The sequence below is a fragment of the Pyrgilauda ruficollis genome, unplaced genomic scaffold (genome assembly GCF_017590135.1).
Source record: "Pyrgilauda ruficollis isolate IOZ18807 unplaced genomic scaffold, ASM1759013v1 scaffold25, whole genome shotgun sequence".
Lineage (NCBI taxonomy): Eukaryota > Metazoa > Chordata > Aves > Passeriformes > Passeridae > Pyrgilauda > Pyrgilauda ruficollis.
The window spans coordinates 9,093,963-9,117,822 of NW_024523822.1; the positions used below are offsets into that span (position 1 = coordinate 9,093,963).

Below are 23,860 nucleotides of genomic sequence, written 5' to 3' on the forward strand. Positions count from 1 at the left end.
GGACTCTTGTCAGTCAATCTGAACCTGGGAAAGGGCTAGGATAATTTTTATAGAATTCCCTTTGTAAATGCATATGAAGAAGTAACCAAGCAACAGCTAGACAATATGGATTTTTCAGGAACAAACTATGCCATACCTCACTACCTTTCATTTCTTTGTGAAAACTGGCCTGGTTGCCACAGGCACACAAGATCCAAATCTCCCTGTTGTTGTAAATGCCTTTAACATAGTCAGTCTGCAAAGTCCTCACAGGTAAGGGGCTACAATCCATACTGACCACAAAGAGAATTACAGAAGTACAAAGTGCTCTCAAGAATTACCAAAGGCTTACTGGAGTCTAGCGAGATACTCAAGTGAGGTCCTGCAAGGCTTTGCCTGCAATGTATCCCATCAGTGTGCTCATGAACAATACAGACTAAAGAGTAAAAGAGGACATCTGCAATATCCTCCATGATACCACACCTGGATGAACTTGGTAAACAGTTTGGTCTGAGATCCCTGAGAGGCAGGTATGTGGATACTAAACAGAGGTACAAAGTGGAAATTATTAGTGGTACCAAAATGAATCTGTGATGTTTTTGCAGAAAGCCTAATATAATTCCAGTGTATGCAAGTGCCAGACCTTAGTTGTTCCAGCTACTCTGCACTAGCCTCAGCCAGCACTTTGGGTCACATCTTGGACCATATGATTCAAGAGCACAAACTGTAGAGGATCCAGAGCACCAACAATTGCCAGACTTAGAAAACGTGACCTATGAAGAGTGATTCAATTAACTGGGTTTACTCTGAAGACTAGGAGAACACAGTAGCAATGTTCAAATAAAGGCACTATTCATCACATCTACTGCCAATAAGAACAGTAAGCAATTGACTTAACTGGCAGGGATAAATTGCTGTGATAACTGTCCACTTCAGCAGTGGTTACAGCAGCGACACATGCTGCTTACAAGGTCTGGGACTGTGGGATCCCTTTCACTGGAAGCTTTTACGGGTTAGAGGAACACTTGGTAGCTTGTCTGGGCAGATTTTATCCAATCTCAGAGTAGGGAGATGGACTAGATACATTCCTGAGATTTCCCTTAATCTGTAGTCCTCTGAAAGAGCTCCAGCCTTCAGTTATGCTCTGCATGCTGATTGTCACAGCTACAAAGAAGGAACACAAAAATATGCGTGCCATAACATCAAAGTGCTGCATGGACCTTGGCTTTATATATTTAATGGACAGTAGTTCTCAGGGGAAAGCTGTGCCATATTTCCTAAAAAAGCTGAGACACAGCTTGAACAGTTAGATAACTATGTTGGGACAACTACAGATTCCTCCTTTCCCAGGAACCCCAGCGTGAAACACTACATAAGAGAATTATAAAACATACATATAACCTAATCTACTTTTCTTTAAAAGCTCCCAAGATAACTCAACTCCCTCAGTGAGCCTCTGTTGTGCCTTATCTATACAACACCTATAACACAATAGAAAATGTATTAAAAGATTTCAAAATAATTTTAAAAACATACAGAAAAATTCCAGACAGCACTTGACACCCTCCCACTGTCTGGACTAGAGCAAAAGCACACACTGAACACCAGCACAAACTGAGATTTGGAGTTGAATTCAAAGCCCACTCCAAAACCTATGAGGTTCTAAACAGGCAAATCAAAGGCCCCCAAATTACACACAGCAGAAGGTGACTGGGTAGACAGAAACACAAACTGACCTTTACTTTGCTTGTGGCTCCTATAGGACTAATCAAATTTACTTGTCAGACCCTGGAAGATCACACTTCCAGTAAAGCCCACTAACTCCCAACTTGTTTCTGTGAAAATGGGAAAGCCTATCAGTATCTGATGATAAAAGACATCCCACCTATTAGCACTTCTTACCAAGATGGGAAAATAAATCAGTACACTTTATAGAAATGCCACAAATTCCTTCATTGCTATGTGGATTGCAAACAGCCCGTGGTCACTGGCTTTACTTACTTGAGCAGAAGTGCTTTCAGCAAATAACCACAGGGATGGTGTCCAGGGATGTTTCAAGAGCACTGCATAAACTGCTTTCCTAAGGCTACACGGCAACTGTCTTCAACTTCTATCTTGGATTTTTCACACAGCTTTTTGACAGTAAGAAACTAGAAGCCCTGAGATAGGTAAAGCAGAGGCACAGAAATACGCCTGAGTAACAAAAACTGCAAAACTGTTCTTGATTACTCAGTAGTCCCCATGATGATGGCCTCACCATAACCATACCTGCTAACTTTTTACTCTCTAAGGTGAGACTTTTTTCAGAATATTTTAAGCCTCATTTAAAATGCAATTTCAGATGCTGCTTAAAGAGATTCCCAGAAGATGAAGGTTTCTGAAAATCCAAAACCCCTCTTAAAGTTGCTCCACAAGCTGACCCTGCACAGAAATTAATATTTCTCAAGGGAATACAGGAAACATTCCATGTCTATTTTTCTTTCTTGCACAGTTAGACAGCTTAAAGTTACACGACTGTCCACAGTCAGGAAATTAATTTTCTAGGTACAGCAAAAGCAGGCAGGAAATATGACATTTTATGGTTTATATTTTTAATTCTCTTTAATCAGACACATTACAATGCACAACTGTGTCTTCAGCCAGGTACTAGGGTATGCTGTCTTTTAGATCAGGAAGAGATGATGGAGAACTAGTCAGTCCTTCCTCTGATCTTTTAGGTACAGGTACTGCAGGTATTCTGACTGAGGGCTATTGCCACATTTAGTACAGCCTTTATAACAATTCAGTCACAGCTTTCATTTACTTCTGTAATTAAGATGACAGTTATTGTAGCTGGGGATCTTACTGAACTGAGGATCACCCTTGCTTTCCAACATATAAATCCCATCATTTCAGACGGCATTTTCAACTTGAGCATCCTAAGAATTTTGAAAATACCATTCTAACTGAAGGTAACCATCCCAGTAATGATGCAGCTTTCCAGCTCTTCAGTGCTCATTAACAAAGATTGTTTATGAAACAAGTCTTTTATTTAATGCTACACAATCTGAATTGAAGGAATAGAACATTTACTTCACCTCAGGCCCAAGCTTTAGGGATGCATCCCCAAACATTTTCCAGAGTAAAACCAGATTATCAAATACCAATCAGTGCAAGAAACATCTTTTCCATTTCTACTCAGCATATTTTTAGACAAACTACAGCATTAGAACATTGAAGAACCTCTCCCCCATACAGCACACAGGTTGAAAGCAGATTTCTTGCCTTGTGGAGCCAGTCTGTTAGGATGTATGTATTGATAACATTAAAGAAAAAGAAATGAATTGTTACATTCTGATGTCAGGTGTACAAGTGCAGTAGTGGATTACGCCGAGGAGAATAACATTATCTATAAAAGTTAAGTGGTATACAGGTTATCCCAGAGTGACTATAATACAGAGAAACTTTATGCCAAAGTAAGTATTTACAGAGATACTGTCACAGCAAAGAGGACAGGAAGCTAGTCTCACAGAAGTAGTTCAATAAAAAGCAAATGAGTGGACAAAGACAAAGGTTTTGACTTTATATAATAAAATACCAAGTGCATTCTTTTAAGTGAATGAGTCGTTGAGACTATGGTCCTAGATTTTAGGAAGCCATTTGAAGGTCACATGTGTAGTCCTGCTGCATAGCAAGGATTGCTTGGACTGCTGGAATTTTTACATCCATTGTAAACTCCGCACATCGCTGCTTCTAACTGCAGGGTCAAAACTAAAGCTCTTAAGCCCCCTCCAAAATGCCTAAGATGGGATTTTGTATAGTAGACCTTTCCAGCACAATTCAGATATTTCTCCACTACTTTTGTGCTGTACATCTGGGATTAGAATGCAGCCCAGAACACTTTAGGGGTAATTATGTTTATCTGCTCAAATGGTCTTGACCAGAGTTATTATCCAGCTTTTTCTTGTCATTGCAACTTTAATCACATCCGATTTCTTTAAGTAGCCATATTATTTTAGTTACTTTGGCTCTTTTCCAACAGGCTTATTTTAAGCTGGTTGTGAAGGAAGGTTATTAATGGCTGGCTATTTTACATATTCCTTCAAGAGAGAAATAACCAGACACATTTGAGGGGGAACATGTGTGGCTGACTGCTCAAAATATCATTAAAAATATTTTAAAATTCGGTTTTCAACTAAGAGCAGAGTTGCTTTAACCTAGTATTTGGCAAGCATTTTTCAAGCCAGCATTTAAATCCTGCCACCTCTCAAGCTTCCTCAGTCATCTACCTAAATAGAAAGGATAACAAGCATAACCAGAGTTCCTCCAGTGCATGACTTCAAGGAACATGATCCCTCACAGTAAAGGAATCCCATTCGAAATGGCTTGCAGTACTTAAGACTCCAGTACACAGGACAAAAATGTAGAAGGAAGTCTCATGATTCTCATGCAGCTGCTCAGGGGTGTGTTGCACCTTGAGCCATCAGCTTGACCACTAGTGGCTGGGCTCAAGCAGGCAGCACACTGGACAGTAAATCTGAGCAGCTTCCCTCTCCACTTTAAGATTAATTTACTGTAATGTACATTACTTGCAGTGGAATGATACTGCTCATGTTTTGGCAGGATGGGGAAAATTCCACTTTTGTATATTTTATTATTTTATAAGGCAGATAATGCAGAAAGGTGAAACAGAATTTCTACAAGGAGTTAATCTGTGATATTGTAAAATCAAAGTACTACTTTATTAAGTGAGTTATTTTACACAATATGAACATCAATATAATTACAATTGTAAAAAATTTTTTATAACAAGTATGGACTGATTTTTTAGGATTTCCAAATAGGGCACAACTGTACATTTACACAGAATTGTCTTTGCATGAAGCCCAAGAGGGAACAGCATAAAAATATGAATGTTTCTGTAGCCCCTTCATTTTTGCTGATCAACAGTTTTAGAAAAGCAGCTGCAGGTTTGTTATGTAAGGTCTGACAGTAGAAGAGTCAATAGGTGTCATGACTTCACCTATAAAAAACAAGAACAACTCAGTTAAGCTGAACCATTACACAATGCTGCTTATCTCTGATGAATGAAATACCATAGTACTGCTTTTTACCTTATTTCAGCCTTTTATTATAACCACTTTCAGTTACAGCCTAACAACTGCCTACTGGGAAATCTCTTCTACAGTCAACACAGAAAGTCAGATTTTTCTGCATTCACTTCAGGAACAAAAAGGCTCAATTGTTGGAAATATACTAAACAACTGTTTACATTATATGTTTTATAGTAACAGACAGATTGTACTGATGTATTTTGTTCAAAGCAAAACTAACATTTCAAAGCAAGAACTAAATAATGAAGTATTCCTACAACACTAAGAATGACCATTTGAAATAACATTAATCCCTCTTAAAACAACCTCCGGGCACAGTGAAATGCCACAGCCATTTCACCCATGTAAGAATTAGCTTGCTTCTTTCTTCTATTTTTAACAGTTCAGGGGTATAACTATTACTTACAGCAGTTTTCGTATTCAAAGAACTGAAGCAAGTTTTAAGTCACAGTTGTTGGTGGTAAAAAAACCAATTTTAATATACCTTTCTCAGACAATCAATTAAAAATTAAGGTAATGACCTGTAGACAACTTTATGCCTGAACATCAGCCAATTCTGGAGGAAGTGGAGTCTTAGGATGCTTGCTTTCAAAGTGCTGTTTGAAGGTCTTGGGATCCGGCATTTGAGTCTGATTAAAGAGAGACATTGAACTTTATGCACAGTACAAGAGTTAAGTAATACTACAAAACCTAATCCCCACTATATTTTATTTTCTTTCCCCAGAAGCCAACTCCCTCCTTGATGACATTGCTATAGTGACAGAGCACCACTAATTTAGCTGCAGGGTAAGATGGAGTATTTAACTGCCTATTTTCAGAGGTGCTTTTAAGCACTACTGTCACACTTGCTTTGGCATGGTCATCAATGGTGTTATTCTGGCTAGGTATCTTTCTGCATATCTTGCACTTCACAGGCTGGTTTGGTGGAAAACCTCCCTCCTCACCATTTTCTTTTTCAACACCTTAAAGATAAACACTTATCCTTTACAGAATAAAATCTTCATGAAAGCCATTTCTTTATTTTACCAGTAAGCCAAGAACTTATATGGCATGAACCGAGTCTCTACTTGGCACAAGCTATCTCAGACCTTTGCTACGACACAGTTGCAGGCATCAACTGCCCAAAGTGATTGATACTACAGCCTGATTTCACAACAAGAGGAGCTGGTTACAAGTACTTAAGTAAGCAACCCTCAATTTGGAATCCTATTTAAGACATTTGAAGTGGCAGATCTATTCTGAGACTGACTATTGAAGTGAAAATGGCAAGTACCTCCTTCAGCTCCAAAAGAAGCATTTAGGAAAACCAGCCAGAAGGAAAAGGACAATCTGATCAGCACTCAAATTTCCTTTTTCTTGTCAAGTACGTTATTCTAGCAAAAGTCACTGTGTATCAAGCTTACATTAAAGCTTTTGGCACATAGCTTCTCCTTTCTACAGCAACATCCATAACCACTGATTCCAAGACAGGCCAATTCCATCACAAAATATGTTTCCATGTAGAGACTAAACAAGAACTGACAGCACACTTTTTACATATTCTATCTCATACTAAGAGCATATGCAGACCACTGTAATACAAAAGGCAAAATAACTACCCAAACCAGACCTGAACACGACCTCTAAGATTTTCTATCTCAATTACCAGTATGGCTGAGTAATCTGTAAGCAAGTCACATAACAGATGAAAACTCTTCTTACAGCAACAAGCTAGACAACCACTTAAGTATTTTAGTTTCCATTATAAAATCTTCTAAAAATCCTGTTCTAGGCAGGAAGACAGACCTCTCCCTACAAGACTATTTTGACTTTAGTTCCTCTTACCCTACAGACAGTGCAGGTATATATCAAGGCAGCCTTGGCTGCAGCCTTCTGATCATGTCCTTGTTTCTTTTTTTGCTCAGCTTGCTTTTTGGCATTTTTCTGCTGCGACTGAATCTTCTGCTGTCCACGAGCCATATCTACAAACAAAAAGAAGACATTTAGTCTACAAACATGAGAAACTACTGCTGCTATCTGACTGAGGAGCTGTAACCATGAGCACAATGCAGTCGTATGCTTGGTCCACAAGGCCTACAACTCCCATAACTCAAACACAACAGACATCTGTTCGAGCTCTTTGCTATGTAAAGCCTCTGGGTTCAGTATCATGCTTAAAATAAACACCAGAATTACTAGGCCAGTCTAAGGTGTCTTCCTCTACTAAGATTCAAGCTCTACTTCTGTAAAGTGTTTTCAAGAGTCAGAATAATGAATAGTTTCCTTTACAGTTAATAGAAGCTTACTTTCTTTTTCAAAAGGTACTGAAAAATTCAGGGATTTTGTTGCTTGTAATTTTTTTTTTAATTAAAGATTAAGATTCAACCTTTATCTCTGGAACTTGAAAGAAGTTTCAAGAAAGACAAATCAAAGTATTACCCAAGATGTGTTATTGTCTTCTGTTTTAGGTGCTTGTGAGCTGCTTTGAAGTTGGGAACACCAAGAACAATAGGTCACTCCTCTTTATGGAAAGTGATTTTTACAGGTGGCTATTGTGTTTTTGTTTTCAGCCACATTTATGTGCATATGATTTCTTGAAAAAAAAAAAGACTGCCCCCATCAGAAGCCATTACTGCATCTAACACAGGAGCACAAAGGAAGTAAATGCTACTGCCGTATACCATTGCAAGGTCCACCAGAAGACAAAACGAGACAAAAGTGTCACAATTCAGGGAGCATCAAGACATCACATTCCACAGCAGTGCACTCCACCTGCACGCAGCCACCAGGACACCCAATTCATTCTTTACCCCACGCCCAGAGCAGACACCAGACAGGATTTGGGCACACCAACAGAACAGGATTCAGCATGTGGTTATATAACCCAGCAGCCCAATTTCTGCTCTTGTGTCTCTCCAGTCCTTCACGGCCCACGCACGGTTCAGTTGTGCAGCTCTCAGAAGCACAACACTGCCCAAGCACAGGACAGCTCTCCAAGTCCACTGTTCTCAGGACAATTAGTAGTCTTGTGCTCCCAGGAGGGCAGCTGCTTGGCCACTGCCCCTCTGGGTATCCTGGGCACTTGTCCCAGGTTTGGTACCTGTGGGACAGACACACTCATGGCTACAGCACGCCTGTCATGCAATCCCTCCCATCAGGACAGGTGGCCTCCCAAGGTGAGAGAAAATCCTACCCAAACAGTGACCGACCTCTAGTAAATATGCACGAAAAGCCCTTAAAAACTATTACGAAAATTAAGTTCTAGGAAACATTAACAACATGTGAAAATTCACTAGTATTGTGGGAATTTTTGGACGTGTGCCTAACATGTGAGCAAAACAATGGCCCTGAGACCCAGAACAGCTCTTGTGGATTGAGAGACACTTCCGAGGCCACAGCCCGGCTCTTTCATGGCAACAAACACCACCATGTAACCCTCTGCAGAAGTATTAGACTACATCTTCAGTGTTCCCTCCTCTTCCCCATCAGTTTCTCTAAAAGAGAATTCAGAAGTCCATACAGCTAATAAAATTGAACACAACACAAATTCCATTTACAAACAGACAGAAATACATGTGGCATCCAACAGCCTCTGTAAGATACAACACTCAATGTCAGTGCCAAGTCTGTGTTTCACTGGATGCCACAACTACTTCAGAACACCCCAGACAGGGCGTCGTCATGCTGTTTATATACAGCATGGCTCAATCAGAACACTGGATTCCCACTTAAAATAAAAAAAATAAAAAGAAGATATATTGCCAATAGCTTTGCATACACAAGAAGGAACAGTAGGTTTTATTTCACTTCTATTTTACCAGCATTACAGCAATTGTCCAGGAGTCAGACAGTTCCTGACAGAAAACACTCAGATGTAACAAAAAAGAATTCTTTTCACAAAGTGCTTGCACATTACTTTGTATTTTAGTGCTTTGATAAGTACTACATTACAACAGCCAACCACACTGAGCTTTTAGGTACTTGGCAACTGCTGGTTTTAGTTAAGTCACAGACAAGAAAACACGACCTTTACAAACATTTGCTCAAAAATATCAACCACCACACAGTGTCCAAGACCAGAAATCCGAGAGTTTAAATACTGCAAGTTACATTAATACAGCTGAAACAAAGTGTTTCTGAAACAGAGAAAAGTAAGGTTTAGACTATTATTATTCCAAGAAAGTGACAAAAAAAAATAATCCCAAAGCTCGTTTAAAAGAACGATGAGTTCATCTACAAAGCCAAATCACTAATTTCAATTGCACAAGGCAGGTAAGTGTTGTTTTCCCTATCAGGCACGCCCTCTGAGAGTCCAGCAGAACAGCCTGCTGTCTCCAAATAAAGAACGCGCGAGCACGTAGGAAACAGAACACATGGAAAAAAATCTGCTGCCAAATCCTAACAGGATTTTTTGCTGCCAAATCATAACAGCAGCAGCACGGGCACTGTCGGGAAGCGGGGCTGAAACCCGCAGCACAGCCATACCTCACACGGGGTCATTTCCATGTAAGTAACCAGAATCCGAGCGGAGTTTCAAGTCCTAAAACTGGACACCGACAGCTGCCTCCGCTGTCACTTCCAGAGGCACACAGCAGCCCGAGGCCCCGCGGCCTCCCCGCCCGGGAGCGAGGGGCTCGGCCGGCCGCTCCGCGAGGGACGCCCCGGCCCCGGCCTGCGGCCCTCGGGCGGGCCCGGCGGGGCAGGGGCGGCCGCAGCCCCACCACGTGCACTGCGGGAGGGAAGCGACCACGGAAAGACAGACACACGGACGGAGGCCGCAGCCGGGGAGCGGCGGCCCGCAAGCGGAGCGGGCCCCGCTGCCGGGCCGGGCCGTCTCCCTTCCCCCGGGCCAGGACTGCTCCCCTTTCCCCGCCCCGCCCCGCCCCACCCCACCCCGCTCCCCTCGGCTCCGCTTCCCCGGCGCTGCTCACCCGTGCGGGATCCGGGCTGGGCGGCCCTGCCGAGCGCTGTGGAGGCTCCGCGCGGCCCCGCCGCCGCCGCCGCTCGGGAGGAGAACGAGGAGGAGGAGGAGGGACCGGGACCGGCAGTGCGCGCGCGCCGGACCCGCCCCCGCGCCCGCGCGCCTCGGGCGGCGCTGGCCAATGGCGGCGCGCGGCCGTTACATAACGCCGGCGTGGGGGGGCAGCGGGACCCGCGGGTGCGGGGCCGGGAGGCCGCGGCGCTTACGGGGTCGCGGGTTCGCGTCCCGGCGGCGGAGGACCCTGCGGGGTTCCACCGCCAGCAGCCGGACTGGGTGGCTGAGGCCGCCAAGCCCGGCCTCGGGACCCTCGGGACCTCCCTGCGCTGCTGCGGGCAGGGGCGCGGCGGAGTCCCGCGCTGGGCGGGGTCCGGTCCTGGCGCGCATCGGGATCAGCCAGGACAGGCGGCCTTGCCCCGCCCGGCTCCCGGGAGCGCAGCCCGGGTGGAGCCGCGGCTGGCGGGGCCGCAGCGCCGGGCTCGGGCTGCCTCCCGCTCCCAGCCACATTCCTCCGTGCTCAGCGTACGGGCGCGGCCTAAAAATAGCGGTGCTCCTGCTCGCTGGCATCCGGATAAAGGGCTCGGAGAGGCTCTCGGGAAGGCGGTGCAGAGGAGGGCATTCTGCTCCGGCTGCAGCTCACAGCGGAGGCCCGTGTGTAGGCTTGAAGGGTTAAGTGAAGTAGAGGAAACAGCCTGCGATGAGAAGAATTTTATTCAAGTTTAAAGTGCAGTAGATCTGGTTTGGACACGTTTTGCAAGGATCGTAGAGGAAGTTTACAGGCTGTATCCACTTGCACATGTGATTTGAGTTATTGACTGGCATGGCTACAGATGTAGGCAGGCCCTGTAAGGAGGCATAAATGAGATCTTTATTTTCTGTTTTCCATGGACCTCTTCCTCGGATTCAGCCAAAGGGAGGCTGGATGTTTGTGCCTGCTCAGTTTATGCACCTGTTAGGAAAAGGTGAAATGCAGGCAGCATCTCTGCTTAGAGATGACATTCTGCCACTCCATGAGTGATTGTTGGAGATTCCAAACCTGGAGTCTTGAACACTTCTGTGTCTGGGGCAAAACTGCAAACATAATGTGCCTACCAGAGGAACTATAAAGTGTTGGCTTGATGTTTTGCAGAGCTGAGGGTGAATGATTGTAGAGGAATCTCCTCTTAAGAGAGGAAAATACAACAACAATAAAAAAATCCCTAAAGAATACAGTGAAGGTTTTAGACCATTATCTTGCCTAGGGCATGACAGCAGTTACGAGGGATCTGTGTAGTAGATTTCTGACACTTGGTCTGGATGTCACTATATCTAAGATAGTCAAACATAAGCCTGTAATAAAAAAAAAAAAAATTAATTTCCTAACATTCTCCTTTAAAAAAAATCTTCCTAATATTCCTGTTTGCAACTATGTCTTCCACATTAAACTGATAGCACTGAAAATGCTTATACGAGGACGGTGCAATCCACACTGCCTTACAATGATCTTGTCACTGGGTTCTGAACTTCATGGAAATAAGCAACTATTAAAAAAACCACTCAAAGTGTCTATGTCCATGGGCTTGTGGGGTGGTGTGGAGGGGGAGGCATTTTGTGTCCTGGGCTTGCAAGCAGGTGGCTTTCAGAATGAAGTTTTGCTTTCATCAGGGAGGAGATTGATAAGTGAAAAAGTAGCTTCTGTCCTGGCTGATGCTATTTTTAAAGACTCTTGGCCTTATATGTGAAACTGGAGAGGGTTTTTCAAGGGTCACGTTCCCATACTATGGCATTGCTATACATCTGGCTAGACAAGAATTTCAGATAAAGTGGATCTCCCAAGTACATGCTGAGCTCTGGCTGGTCTTGGAAGCTTTTTCTGCTTTTACAAGAACAAGGGATAGATCTTGCAGGACAGGGGACTGTGGCTGTTTTTCTTTCTGCTCTGTCTTCTGTCATTTTGTGCTGTAGGTCCTGGTCACATCACTGGTCCCTGTGATTGCAAATCATGGCTTTGCAATTGCGATCCTTCCAAAGAGACTGTTAGAAATAAATAAATAAATAAACACCACAGTGAAAGAAGAATATAAGTGCCCAAAGCTGAGATTTCTACTACTCAGATAACAAGGAAAACTTCCCGCTCACTGTAGATAATTTTTTAAAAATTTATTCACTGCCTGAAACTTACTTGTCACACCAAAGGGGGTATTTCCATGCACAGGTGCAGGTTAGCAAGGACACATGGGGTAGATGCAATGAGCTGTTAGAGAGGCAGGGCGGGCCTGTGCGCTCCATGCTTTGCGTAGCTCTGACAAAATGAACCTGTGGTAATTACAGTTTATCTGGCTTGTGGACTTCCTCTCCTCTGTGTTGCTCCCACATGAGGTGAAACAAGCTGGAGTGTATGAAAAAAAGTATAAACAGAAGTTAAAATGTAAAATAAGTGGAAACGTTAGACTGAAATGTCGCATCTTAAAATTGCTAGAAATACACTGCAGCACTTTTCTGTGTGCTTCTTGTTTAATTGTTGTTTTCTAATTTAAAAACATCTCCCAAACCCCACAAATATTATCAAGTTCTCTGCATTAAAATAGAGAGAAAAACAAGAACATCTCTCAGTACTTAAGGGTAGACAAAATGCAAGGTGTTTATTACCCCAAGCCAAGCCTAACAAAATTACAATTCACTGAAATCTATAGAAGCACCATATGCGTCGAAAACACATCTCCTTAAGGATAAGGCATTTTAGCCCTTATGTAGCCCCTAAAAATGGTCAAAATTTAAAAAAAGAAAGACGTTATCTTCTCACGATAAGGCAACTGATGAGAAACAAGACTTCAATTTAAGCCCAAGCTTGAATATTATAATCAAATAAACCCCAAAATGATGGACTACTGAGAAGGGAAGCAGCAAAGGAAACTGGAAGGACCAGTGCTGTGAGGTAGAATTGTTTCTTGGGTTTTTTTTTAAACAGTCATGATTGTTATTCTCATGCTTATTTCTCATCCCCTTGGATTCCACCCCTCCATCATTTCCTGTGCCCTCAGAGGGGTGCAATTTCTGCCATTAGGTCAAAATGCCTGTTCTGCTCAATAGCAATTTGTTGGCACTTGGATTTTGTTGCAGGTCAGTTTGAGCTGTCTCACCCTGGTGTGACTGGTGTCCACACCACAGTTCCCTGCTGGGAGCCAGGTGGCATTTTGACATGTGTTATTAAACCCATTTTGAAAGCAGTTGTCGTGAGGTGCAGGGCAAGTTTGCTCACAACAGCCTGGGTGGGGCTGCATCTCCCTTCTGAATCAGCCCCTGTGCATCTGCCAGGTCCTCCCACTGCCGTTCCGTGCTGCACTTACTGTGGTGTATTTTTCCTGTTTGTTTGCTCCTGTGCTCACTATTGACCCAGTGTCACATCAAACATCATCTCAACTGGCTAAATGTTGGCTTGTGGCCAAGGGCTGCCCTTGGCCCTCGCTCGCAGGGAGGAGCATGCTGGTACCGTGTGCCTCCTATTGAGGGGCTTTATGTGGTGCCCCACATGAGCCCTTGTCACGTCTAAAGAAGTGAAGGAAAGGGAAGGAGATGCCCTGGGCCTGCAAGTGACAGTGATCTGCTCACTAGATTTTGTGGATGCAGACCAGTATTGACACAAACACAGAATGGGAGAGATTGGCTTTGAACCCAATAGCCTTTGAAAGAATAGTCAAGGCTGATGCAATGGTAGATCAGAGTCAGCATTGCTGAATATTAGGGACAGGATGACATGGATGCAGGCAGAGCCCCAGCCAGGCTGTAATCCTTGTAGTTAGTGCTGTTCAATGGAAAACGTTGTGCAGCAGTGCCTATCCAACTTGGGGGCCTCACAAGTGGTGTTTTGCTCATTTACCCTTTCTCTGCTTTGTGGACTTTCACTTCCTCCCTCCCCCACACGTTTGCACACTGTTCTTTTCCCTGTAAAGGCATTTTTCACAGCCACAGCTCCAGCTTTCATACATCCAGTTCACGCCTCCCTGACACAGCATTAACTCCTGGCCCTCTGTTGACCCCGATTGCTGTGTGCTACTTCTCCAGAGCTGGGGTGTGGGCACCTCATGGGCTTGAACAGTATTGCTCTTGTGGCAAATCCCAAACAAGTGTGAGATCTTAAATCACATATTTGGCTCATAGATTCAATAGATTCTTAGCACTGCACTGGCATGAGATGATATCAAGTCACAATATATATACTGCAGAAATATGTATTTTAAGGGACGTGATGGTCTGCCTTCTTTTGCATGCTGCTGTAGAACTAGGTGTTCTGTAGTGTACACTATGCTGATCCACAAGGTTTAAAAATGGAAAATGAAGGTAGGAAAAAAGGAGAATGAACAAATTGAGAAGGAAAGCCAAAGATTAAGCTCTGTTTTGAAAAGAAGCCAGCGCAACAATACAGCTCTCTTGGCAGGGCACCTCATGCTTGTGGTACCCTTGCAATTCCACACTAGCTTGAAAGAACCAGCCCAGTTTGCCTGCTGCTTTCTTTGTTCCAGGGACACCTGATGGATGGCATCCTCCAGAACAAGGACAACCTCGGGTGATGTCCACCACATTGCCAGCCTCCCTGTACAGCTCCTCACAGTACTCCTGGTCCCATCAGCAGACTCCAGAAGCACATAAATAAGAATGACATTATCCTTCCTAGCAGGATAGTGCCCCCTTCTTCTGCACCCCGAGTGAGCTGGCAGTGTACCAGCTGGCCATTTGTAAACCTTTTCCAAAAGTTGGTATAACTCTCACTTCTACCTCGCCACTTCCATGGGTTTAGGCTCTAGTGCAGCAAGGCAGCCTGCAGAAATACTTTTGCCACCAAACCTTAAATTAGGACAAACCCAAGGAAGTGTCCCAAAGTCAATGGTAGATTTTGGTGGCACAGAGACTACAGCTAATTGTCCTTTCTCTGGGTTTGGTGGTTGTTTTTTTTTCTTCCCATAGTGCCTGACCCTTTCCAGCAAGAATGGACAGAGCTGCTTCAGTGAGCATTCCTTTCTACTGTAAGGGCAAAAAAATGTACAAGGGAGGATGCAATAAGGAGCTGCCCATATCCTCTGAGAGACAAAAATGTGAGGGCTTGAGGAAAAGGCTCCTGAAGAATGACAGATGGAGGCAGTCAGAAGCATGGAGATGCTGTTCCTGAAATGTTTCAAGGCAGATGCACCTCCTGGAGAGCATGGGCCAAGATTGCCTTGTGACCTTTACGTATTTTGCAGTCTCTCCTCTTTTAAATCCATTTTGTTGGAAGTGAGTTTTGCTAAAAACAACAAAGCACAAATGCCTTTCTCAGCATGTCACAATTTTTTGACCAACCCACATAGACAAACTGGAGACCTTGAGAACATACGCTTCCGTTCTGTATAAACAGTTTAAAATAGATTTTAGCTTTGCTCAGCATTACGTACGGTTACTATTTTTAAATGCACTCCAATTAATCATTCCCTTTTTTTTGCCTGTGCCCTCCATTCATGCTTTTGAATCTTGTATGTGTTCAAGTCCTTGTCTTATCATGGAAACAAATACATCTGTACATTTTAAATTAATTCAGAATACCAAGGTTTCCCTCCTCTCCATCAATACAAATACATGTATGAGGCATAAAGAAAATCCATCCACTGTGTCACGTGCATGTTAAAACCTGGAACAATTGTGATTAAAACCTCTCACAAACATGCCAACATTGCTGACAAGTGGCCTCTAGCTTCAAGAAGAGAAATGCATCCCTCAGCCTGTGCTTCTGAATGGCTGCACATCACAGAGATGACTCTGTGTTAAGGTGGCTTAAAGAGTTCACTGTCTCTGCTTCCTTCTTCAGCCCATCTGCAATGCTCCAGCCTCGTACTGGAAATATTTTGGTAGCTGCTTATTGTACCTTGAGGAAGGGGCAATTACTTCTCATCCACCTCTCCATCTGTTTTTCAGTTATCCGTGTGCAGATTTCATTGCCATTCTGGAACTGCTAAGGGCAGGATGGGAAGCTCTTCATGTTTTCCAAACAGCACGTAAAATCTTGCAGGATAAGGAAGCAAAAGGCCAAAGGTGCATGTCAGAATTCCACATGAGAGAATAAGCACAGAGAGTACACAGGAAAGAGCTCTGCAGCTGTAGGATATTCTTCATGGAAGGGAAGCAGCTTTGGACATCCAAAAGTGCCACACACGCACTGCTGGTTTTCCCAGGTTAGCAGTGCTGGCTCAGTCCCAGCAGTCTGCTGCTTCAGGAAGAGATCAGTGAGAAACATCTGCTGGATTTCAACTTTCTCCTTTTCAGATGCCCCATTACACTCACTCTGGAATCACTGCATGACTTAAAGGCAGGAATCCAAAGAGCCTGCTGCAAAGTGAGCTGTGGGGATTGCTCTGATTGCCAGTGTTTCCTGCCAGCTGCTGACAGCGCTTGGAACATAGTAAGGTCTAGCTAACAAACACTGGTGGATAAACAGGACCTGGCAAGAGAAATCAGGGGAATGATTTGGTTTGCACCAGGCCACTGGATCCCATTTCTTTGTGCAAAACATCGCAGACTGCTGCACCAGAGGAATGTGCTATGGGATGTGGAGCAGAACAGAAAACACATTCCTGGAAGGAGCCAGCAATTCCAAAAGATGGCAGCTATGTAGAGGTAAAAGACTTTACTTATGGGGCTGCAAGACAGAATGTCTGTGCTAATTGACAGAACTTCTGCAGCTGAGTTACTGTGGATATACAAAGTCATGTCTCTGTAGATGCTCAAAAGTGTACTCTTGGGACAAACTGCCATGGGATGGAGGAATGGAAAATCCTTTTCCTGCTTTATGGCTGGTGTCTGAGCAGCACAGGCAGAGGGCTGGCTGTTTTTTCACTCTGTCCCTTAGCCTGGCTTTTCCTTGGAAACTGTGGGAGAAAACCAAGGAGGATGAATTAATGCTTCTGTGAAAACACTCTGTGCACATCTCTAACCAGGCAGAATGGCACTTAAAGAAGAGTCCCAAGAGCTGGTTGTGAGGTAACAATAAGTACAGACTTTGCCTATTAATATTTCCTAGGCTAGAAAAATGTAAAGCTCTCATTTAAATTACCTGGTTAAAAAAGGAAAGGAAAAAGAAAAAAAGACTAATTTTAATCTGACTACTGGTCTGCAAAGCTGATTTGAAAAACTCTGCTCTTGTAACCTGGCTAAAGAGTTATAAAGAAGTGAAGTGGAAATGCCTGGTGCTGGAGACATGCCTGTTTGTCCCAGTGGAAAAGTGTCTTTTACAGTGCTTCCAATAGGCAAGAAGACAAAGGCCTGATCCTGTCTAAGCATAGACAGAAGCAGCTTAAATACCTGCAAACTTCATTCTCTCCATCCCCAAACCAAGATTGCAACCCCTTAACATCCTTCACCTGAGCCTTCCTACTCCCACATCTCCAGTTGTCCCAGGCTTTTCCTGGTACTGTCCCCTATGTTCCAGTATTCATGGTAACAACTCCACCTGTTCAAAGCCCAAACCAAAGGCTGCCTGCACAACATAAGCCTTTGCAAACTTCACCTGTTCCCTATTTTAAAATGTGCACCTTTAAGCAAAATAAATTTAGCCTGGTTTCATATTTTATATTGGTTTTATTTTTTTCTCTGTTACTGTAAAGAGTTCCTTGGTGAGAGAAATCTTTTTCACAGATATTTAAAATCAGGATCAAATCCTTTTTTTACTTTTCTGTCTGGTAAACCAAAGAACTTAAACTAGTATTGAATAGTACTTTGTAAGAACAGGTCCTCATGGGACTAGCACTACCAAAAAAGACTGGCAGCGAGGCTGGCTTCCCATCAGCAATTATTTTTTGAGATTTCGTACAGTCAGGTCCCAGTCTGGTTTCCATCAGCCGATAAACAGGACACCTGTATTTCTCTTTTGACTTCTCAAGACTGTGCTGCAGAGAACCTGCCCCCCACGGTGACCAGGTCCAGGTCTTACTGTCCTGACTGCTTTACTGGGTGCCCTGAAGTCCCGAGGGTCGTCCTCAGATCTTTCTCTAGATGTCCCTTCCCATATGCTAGGCAAAGTTTCCACAACCAACACTAGAAAGCCTGACATTCACTAGTTCCTGTGGATGCCCTGACACCACTGTTGACTTGGAAGCCTCCAGCAGTACCCAGGTGCAGCTGTGCATGTCAAACACACCAGTGCAGGGACTAAGGCTGACACAGCTACTCTGAGCTTGGATCCCTTTTTCCTCATCACTCTAACCCTGCAGGCCCTTGCCAGCACAGAGCCTTGCTAATGCTCTGCACAGGCACTGCAGCTCACAACTCCACCCTGGGCCAGGAAACGACCTTAGTGCTCTACACAGCTGGAGAGCCGGTGGCTCTCATTGCTCACAGAGGTGCTGTGCAGGGCGAGGTGCTTAGGCAAACATGATGATATGGGAAAGAACATATGGCTCTGCTGTCTCAGCACTGGAGGTGGCTTTTTACCACATCCACCTTCAAAGACGGCAGAAATATTTGTCTTGGGAAAAAGGAGGAGATGGGAGGAACCACCCTTGTGCTTAGGACAGCCCAGGCAAGAGGAAAGACTCTGGTCATGTGTTTGTGAATTTCCTCAGGGCTGTTGGGGAAAATTATATGGCAATGCTGAAAAACCAGTGAAGGACACAGTTGGCAGGCTCATTATGCACTCTGCTTTTTTGTGATCCTGTGGAATACACTGACCTCACATGCTGGATCCCCTGCTCTCAGCTGGCTCATGATGGGACAGCTGCATTCTTAAATCTCAGTGTTGATGTTAGATGTGTCTGCAGTGTCTCTGTGATATGTTGCACAACACACAGAGACCCCAAGGCTTCAGCATCCTGCCCTGGGCAAAGACATTGTGGCTGGAAACCTGTGACCACTTCAGCCAACAACCTTCTCAGTGCAAAATACTTGGTTTTTAACAGTTAGGACAAAGCATGATGGCCAGGAGATATTAAACCAGCAGGCATATTTGCATGTTGCCTGTCATCTAACCTTAGTACATCCTGAAGAGTTTTAGGTGGGATTTACTGGAGCAGACATGATGAATCAACTTGATCACATGGCAGAAAGCCTGGTTGCTCCTGAGTGCCTGCAGCTCTTCTGCTGCTTGTGAGAGGAGAGACAGTGGTTTGGAGTATTAGGGTTACTTGCCCTGGCACAGTCTAGTGATGGCACTTCTGACCGAGTCACATGGCCTCCAGGAAGGCTCTCAAGATCCTGTTACTTAGACTAAGGAGGAAACAGCTGTTCCACTGTGCTGTGACAGAAGGGCCGCAGCAGTGATATCCAGCACAATACCAGTAATCCTCAAAAAGTATCCAATATCCATTCTTGAAAGAAAGGGCTGAGTCCAGACCAGATAAGTCTGGTGTTAGCAAACGTGTTCCAGCCTGCTGTCCAAGTCTCTACCACAGACACAGCAGAGCCTAGAGAAGTTAAACCCTGACCCCTTGGGGGCAGCTGCTCTCCAATAACATCTCCACTGCTGCCCTTCAGGCACTGCCTTTGAAGGGGGCTCAGAGCAATTCAGTGGCTCATGTCACAGCAGAGCCTTAGCCAGCCTGAGTCTGCATAAGGACAGATAATGTCAGATAATGTCAGGTAGGAATAACATTATTCATTAACATATAAGGAAGATGGGACTAAGAATTTCTGAACTTTGGTTTGCTTGCAAATCATTCTAAAAGATAATCCTGCATCATACTGTGGGCAGCACTGCTCATGGGCATTGATATGTTCAGGTCCATTAGCATTAAGAGCATGGCAAATGCTCATTCAACAGATGTACTTGACCTCTTCTCTGGTTCTGCTCTTCATTAAATGAAGTCTTATGTATGATAAATACTGGCAGAAATCCAGCCCACCTCTACTTTTGGTTTGAGTGCTGTTGCCTGTATTTAATTCTTTCCAGAAGGCTCACAAGTGAATTTCAAAGAGGTGGAATTGTTCATTTGCAGCTTGCGCATTGTATGAGAATGTGGTACCCAGCCCTGAACGCCTCATCTGCAGGATGTGTTGTAGTTCTCGATGGCAGATCACTGTGTTTTTCTGCCAATTTCTCTTCATGGTCTGCTAGCTGCAGTTTTGGAGATCAGACTTGCTCCTTGGCATCTATTCAAGCTATAGAGTCCAATTTATTTCTAGCACAACATCCATTGCTTCTGCAGTATGTTGACACAGTCCATGCAAGCTCACTAACTCAGAAGTAGCTCTCATTACTTTTCTGTTGCCAACAGATATAATCAGCAATTAAGATGATGATGACATTTTAAGGGATTTCTCTTCAGGAGGAGTATAGCACCCTGCAATCAGTCCCCAGCAGTCTCTCCTCTTAGCAGAAGCCTTTACAAGCACAGGGGATCCTTCTGCCACAGAAATGGAAAAGCTCAGCTGAGTACAGGAGTCCCAACCATGCCAGGACTCTGCTTCAGCCTTAGATCTCACCCAGCTTTAAATTCTTTCCATTGACTTTATCTTAAACTGTCTGTTCCATACACAATGTTATCAGAGCTACTTAGGCTTTGCTGGCATGTCTCCTATATTAGTAGTTGCATTTTGTTAACAGGACCAAACTGGTTGAGGTAAATTGGCTTTCTCAGAGCACAGTTAGTGACATGCACAGTTGGTCTGACCATGTATTCTTCTGGAGCATTTTCCCACGGAGAGGAGGCTTATACAACCATTCAGTCTGTTCTGTTAGGAATTTTGGATACATTGGCTGATTTCAGTCAGAATCTGAGGGAGCAGTTAATCAGCAGAGGCAGCCATCCATGCACACAGCATCCTCCCCAGGGCCTGAGAGTTGCGCTGTGAGTCTTGCTCTCAGGCACCACAAAATATACATGGAAGAGACATTGTGTCCCAACAATGCAAATTTTTGGGGGGAGTTTGTGTCTTGCTGGACACTGGAGAATCCAGCTAAAAATCCGTGGGAAAACAGATTTCTTAACTGTGCTGCTCAACTGCTTTTTAACTTTTAAGGTAAGAGTTTATTATAACTAAGAGCGCTGGCTCTACATCCAAAGAAACTCTCAGGTACAAATGACTTTACTGTCTTCCTTTTGCTGGTGATATCTGCGTTAGCCCAAAACTGCAGCATAAGAGAAACAAATGGAGATTGTCAGAAAGTGATGGCAATGTTAATTACACAGTGGTGCTGTAAGTGTACTGAACTTTGTAGTGACAGAAAAGCACAAAGCTGGCTCCACTAAAAAGGACCAAGAGTTTCCTAAGGCAGAAGAACCTAAGTTAGTACACGAAGAGCACCAGAGCAGGAACATTTCCCAGTGGTGGGTGCTTTAGACTTGTGCTGAACCTGCAAGAAGCGCTGCAGGTTCCTGAGGAGGTGGTGTCAGCCTGCTGGTAAGGGAGCTCTATGGAGAATTAAGTTAATGAAGTGAACATGGAGCAGAAATACTGTCATAGCAAAGGGGACCCCTTCCTAAAGTGCTTTCCTGCAGGTTGTGCAGGCAGGGCTGGCATTGCAGCGTGAGCCAGTGAGCACCGAGTGCTGTGGGTCCTGTTCCAGGGAGTCCAGAGTACAGCCAGCCAACAGAACTCCTCAGGTAATGGCCAGCAAGCATACTTTGTCAGAGCAGACGTGGCAAGGAAAGGACATAGTCCATGGGCAGTCTAATTAAGATCTACTATAAAGACAGTCTAAGGTGACCTCACTCACTTTTATCTAGGAAATACAACACATGATGTCAGGCCAGCAGCAGTGCATGCAGGAGTGAGGGACAGGCTGAGTAAAACTGGTTTTCTGAGACTTTATGCTTTGTGGTTGGATGCAACAGCACAAGCTCTCATCATAGCCTTGCCTTTGGGGTATGCACAACATTGCACAGGATGCAGACACACAGAAGTTTTTTTGTGGTTCTCTGCTCTCTGCTAAGCTCATGTTGGCGTCCCTACCTTTGCTAATTGGGGGAGTTAAACAGATTATTGTTCTGTTTTCTGTGGTCTTTTCTCAAGAAACTAATAGTAAAGCCATATCTCTGGGAGAGCAGTATCTTGCACTAAATTGTGATTTAAATCTCCTTTGCAATATAGGATGAAACCAGGTGTTTGCATGAGCTTCCTTCAGCAGATAATTCCAACAGATGCAGGACATGCTGGGAATCCTGCAAAGGGAGTTAAGAAATATATATAGGACCCTTCTACCTGAGGCACAGCTCTGCCAGGAAGCAAATCATCCAAGTACATGGCTATGGGGAATGCTACTCAGTAACACTACCACCGTGTCTTCTCTAAGCAGGAGAGAGCTGCAGTCATGTGTGGGTAAGGTGTGTGGAGGGATTCCCCCAGAAGCTTCATTAGGACCCAGGTTTCTTGGAGCTTCAGAAGTTAATTGCTGATTTCTGAATAAATTAATGTATTGCATTCCTTCAGGATTTCAGAATGTGTTAGACTGAAGAGCTGAAGAAGCTCTCAGTGTTTTATTTTTTTAACCAATTACCTCTAGTTATAGACCTGGTCAATAAACAAGTCAATAAACATACAGGACAGGTGGGCTTAGTGGAGAGCTCGTTTGATCATTTTGTTGCAAATTTATATTGCAACAGAGCTATCTGAAGGCATCTTCTTGGCAGTCATCACTTCACAAAGAGCCATGAAATAATTTCTAGCCATTGCTGTTATTTCTCTTACTATTTTGAGATACATAGTGCTAAAAGGGTGCTAAAAGTGTGCACTTTGTTTTCTGGACTTCTCTCTGTCTTTAACATATATAAACTATCCTCTTAGTAGCTTATCCTCCTCTTCTGGAAAGTTTGTACATGAGAGTTAAGCATGCTTCTGTTCTTCAATTGTTTTTTCTTTTGCCTTTCTTTTCAAAATGCAAAACACCAGTGATCAGGAGTAGCGCAGACTGAGCTGGCTGAGCCTGCGGTGACACCCGCTTCCTTCTGCCACCTCGCGGGCTGTGGCTACAGTACAAGGAACATGGCTTTTCCAGCATAACACACCTTGTTTTCCTTCCACAGTTAATGAAAGATCCCATGATAACAGGAAGCATTACGCATTGCCACTGCTGGGCATGTCCTGACACTTCCGAAAGGAGTTCCCCCTGCCTGCGTCAGAGCTGTTGTAAGCAGGAATGCCTCTCAGAGCGGTGATGACATCTTGAATTGTTTAACTTTGTTATTGCAACAGAAGGCGAGAGACTCACCTCTATTATTACTGCATGATTCTTTGTTGTTTTGTTATTGCTTGTATGTTTCTTCGTTTGTTTTAAAATTTGAGTAATTATTTTTAAACATGAGGCCTGAAAAAGGAGCAATAGTGTCTTGTTCTGGGATACTCCAAATGGCTCAAATAAATGTTGCTGATAGTATAATACAGCAAAAGATAGTTTAAGGCAAGCATTAAACAAGAGCTTTTTGCAGCTTTCAGCTGGAGACTGTGGAGTGTCACAAACTGATGTTTCCCTGGTAAGACTGAACACAACCGTGCAGCACTGCATAGTCCTTCCCTGGGGGAACAACAGCTTCATACAGAGAGCCAAAGAGCTCTTCCCTTCCTGCAGTGCTGGGACAGGGCTGGTTGCTGTTCTCTTTACTTCTTCTTTAGGTAACCAAGAAATCTTAAATCAATTTGGGCTAAACTACCCATAGAACAACTATGTTGTATCTGAGCAAATGTTAAAAATTTAGCTTTGAAAAGTCAAGTTGGACACATACTGTGGATTTGATTTCACCAAGCCATCTCAAACTGAAATACAGAGGCTGAGTGGTTTTTTTCCTTGTGAATAACTGCAATTGTAGCAGTGGCCTTGGAAGAACACTGACTTCTTAAATATAGCAAGTCTTTAAGAGGCATGCAGCTACATTTAAAAATGTCTTCTCTTGCCCATAGT

General features: G+C 43.9%; 2 protein-coding genes across 2 annotated transcripts in view; one reads left to right on the top strand and one right to left on the bottom strand.

The window, feature by feature from the left end:
* Window positions 1-4,676: 4,676 nt before the first annotated feature.
* ZNF706 (zinc finger protein 706) lies at window positions 4,677-10,139 on the bottom strand. Its single transcript, XM_041470702.1, has 4 exons — window positions 9,983-10,139; window positions 6,897-7,033; window positions 5,594-5,701; window positions 4,677-4,981 (listed from the first exon to the last, which is right to left on the bottom strand). Exons 2-3 carry the CDS (start codon window positions 7,029-7,031, stop codon window positions 5,606-5,608), a joined length of 231 nt encoding a protein of 76 aa, XP_041326636.1. The 5' UTR covers window positions 7,032-7,033; window positions 9,983-10,139; the 3' UTR covers window positions 4,677-4,981; window positions 5,594-5,605.
* Window positions 8,171-23,860, top strand: part of GRHL2 (grainyhead like transcription factor 2) — a 152,883-nt gene continuing 137,193 nt past the window's right edge. The window contains exons 1-2 of the mRNA XM_041470564.1: window positions 8,171-8,227; window positions 9,634-10,551. Of these exons, the coding sequence (XP_041326498.1) occupies window positions 8,171-8,227; window positions 9,634-10,551 (975 nt within the window). The remainder of the gene's footprint in view (window positions 8,228-9,633; window positions 10,552-23,860) is intronic.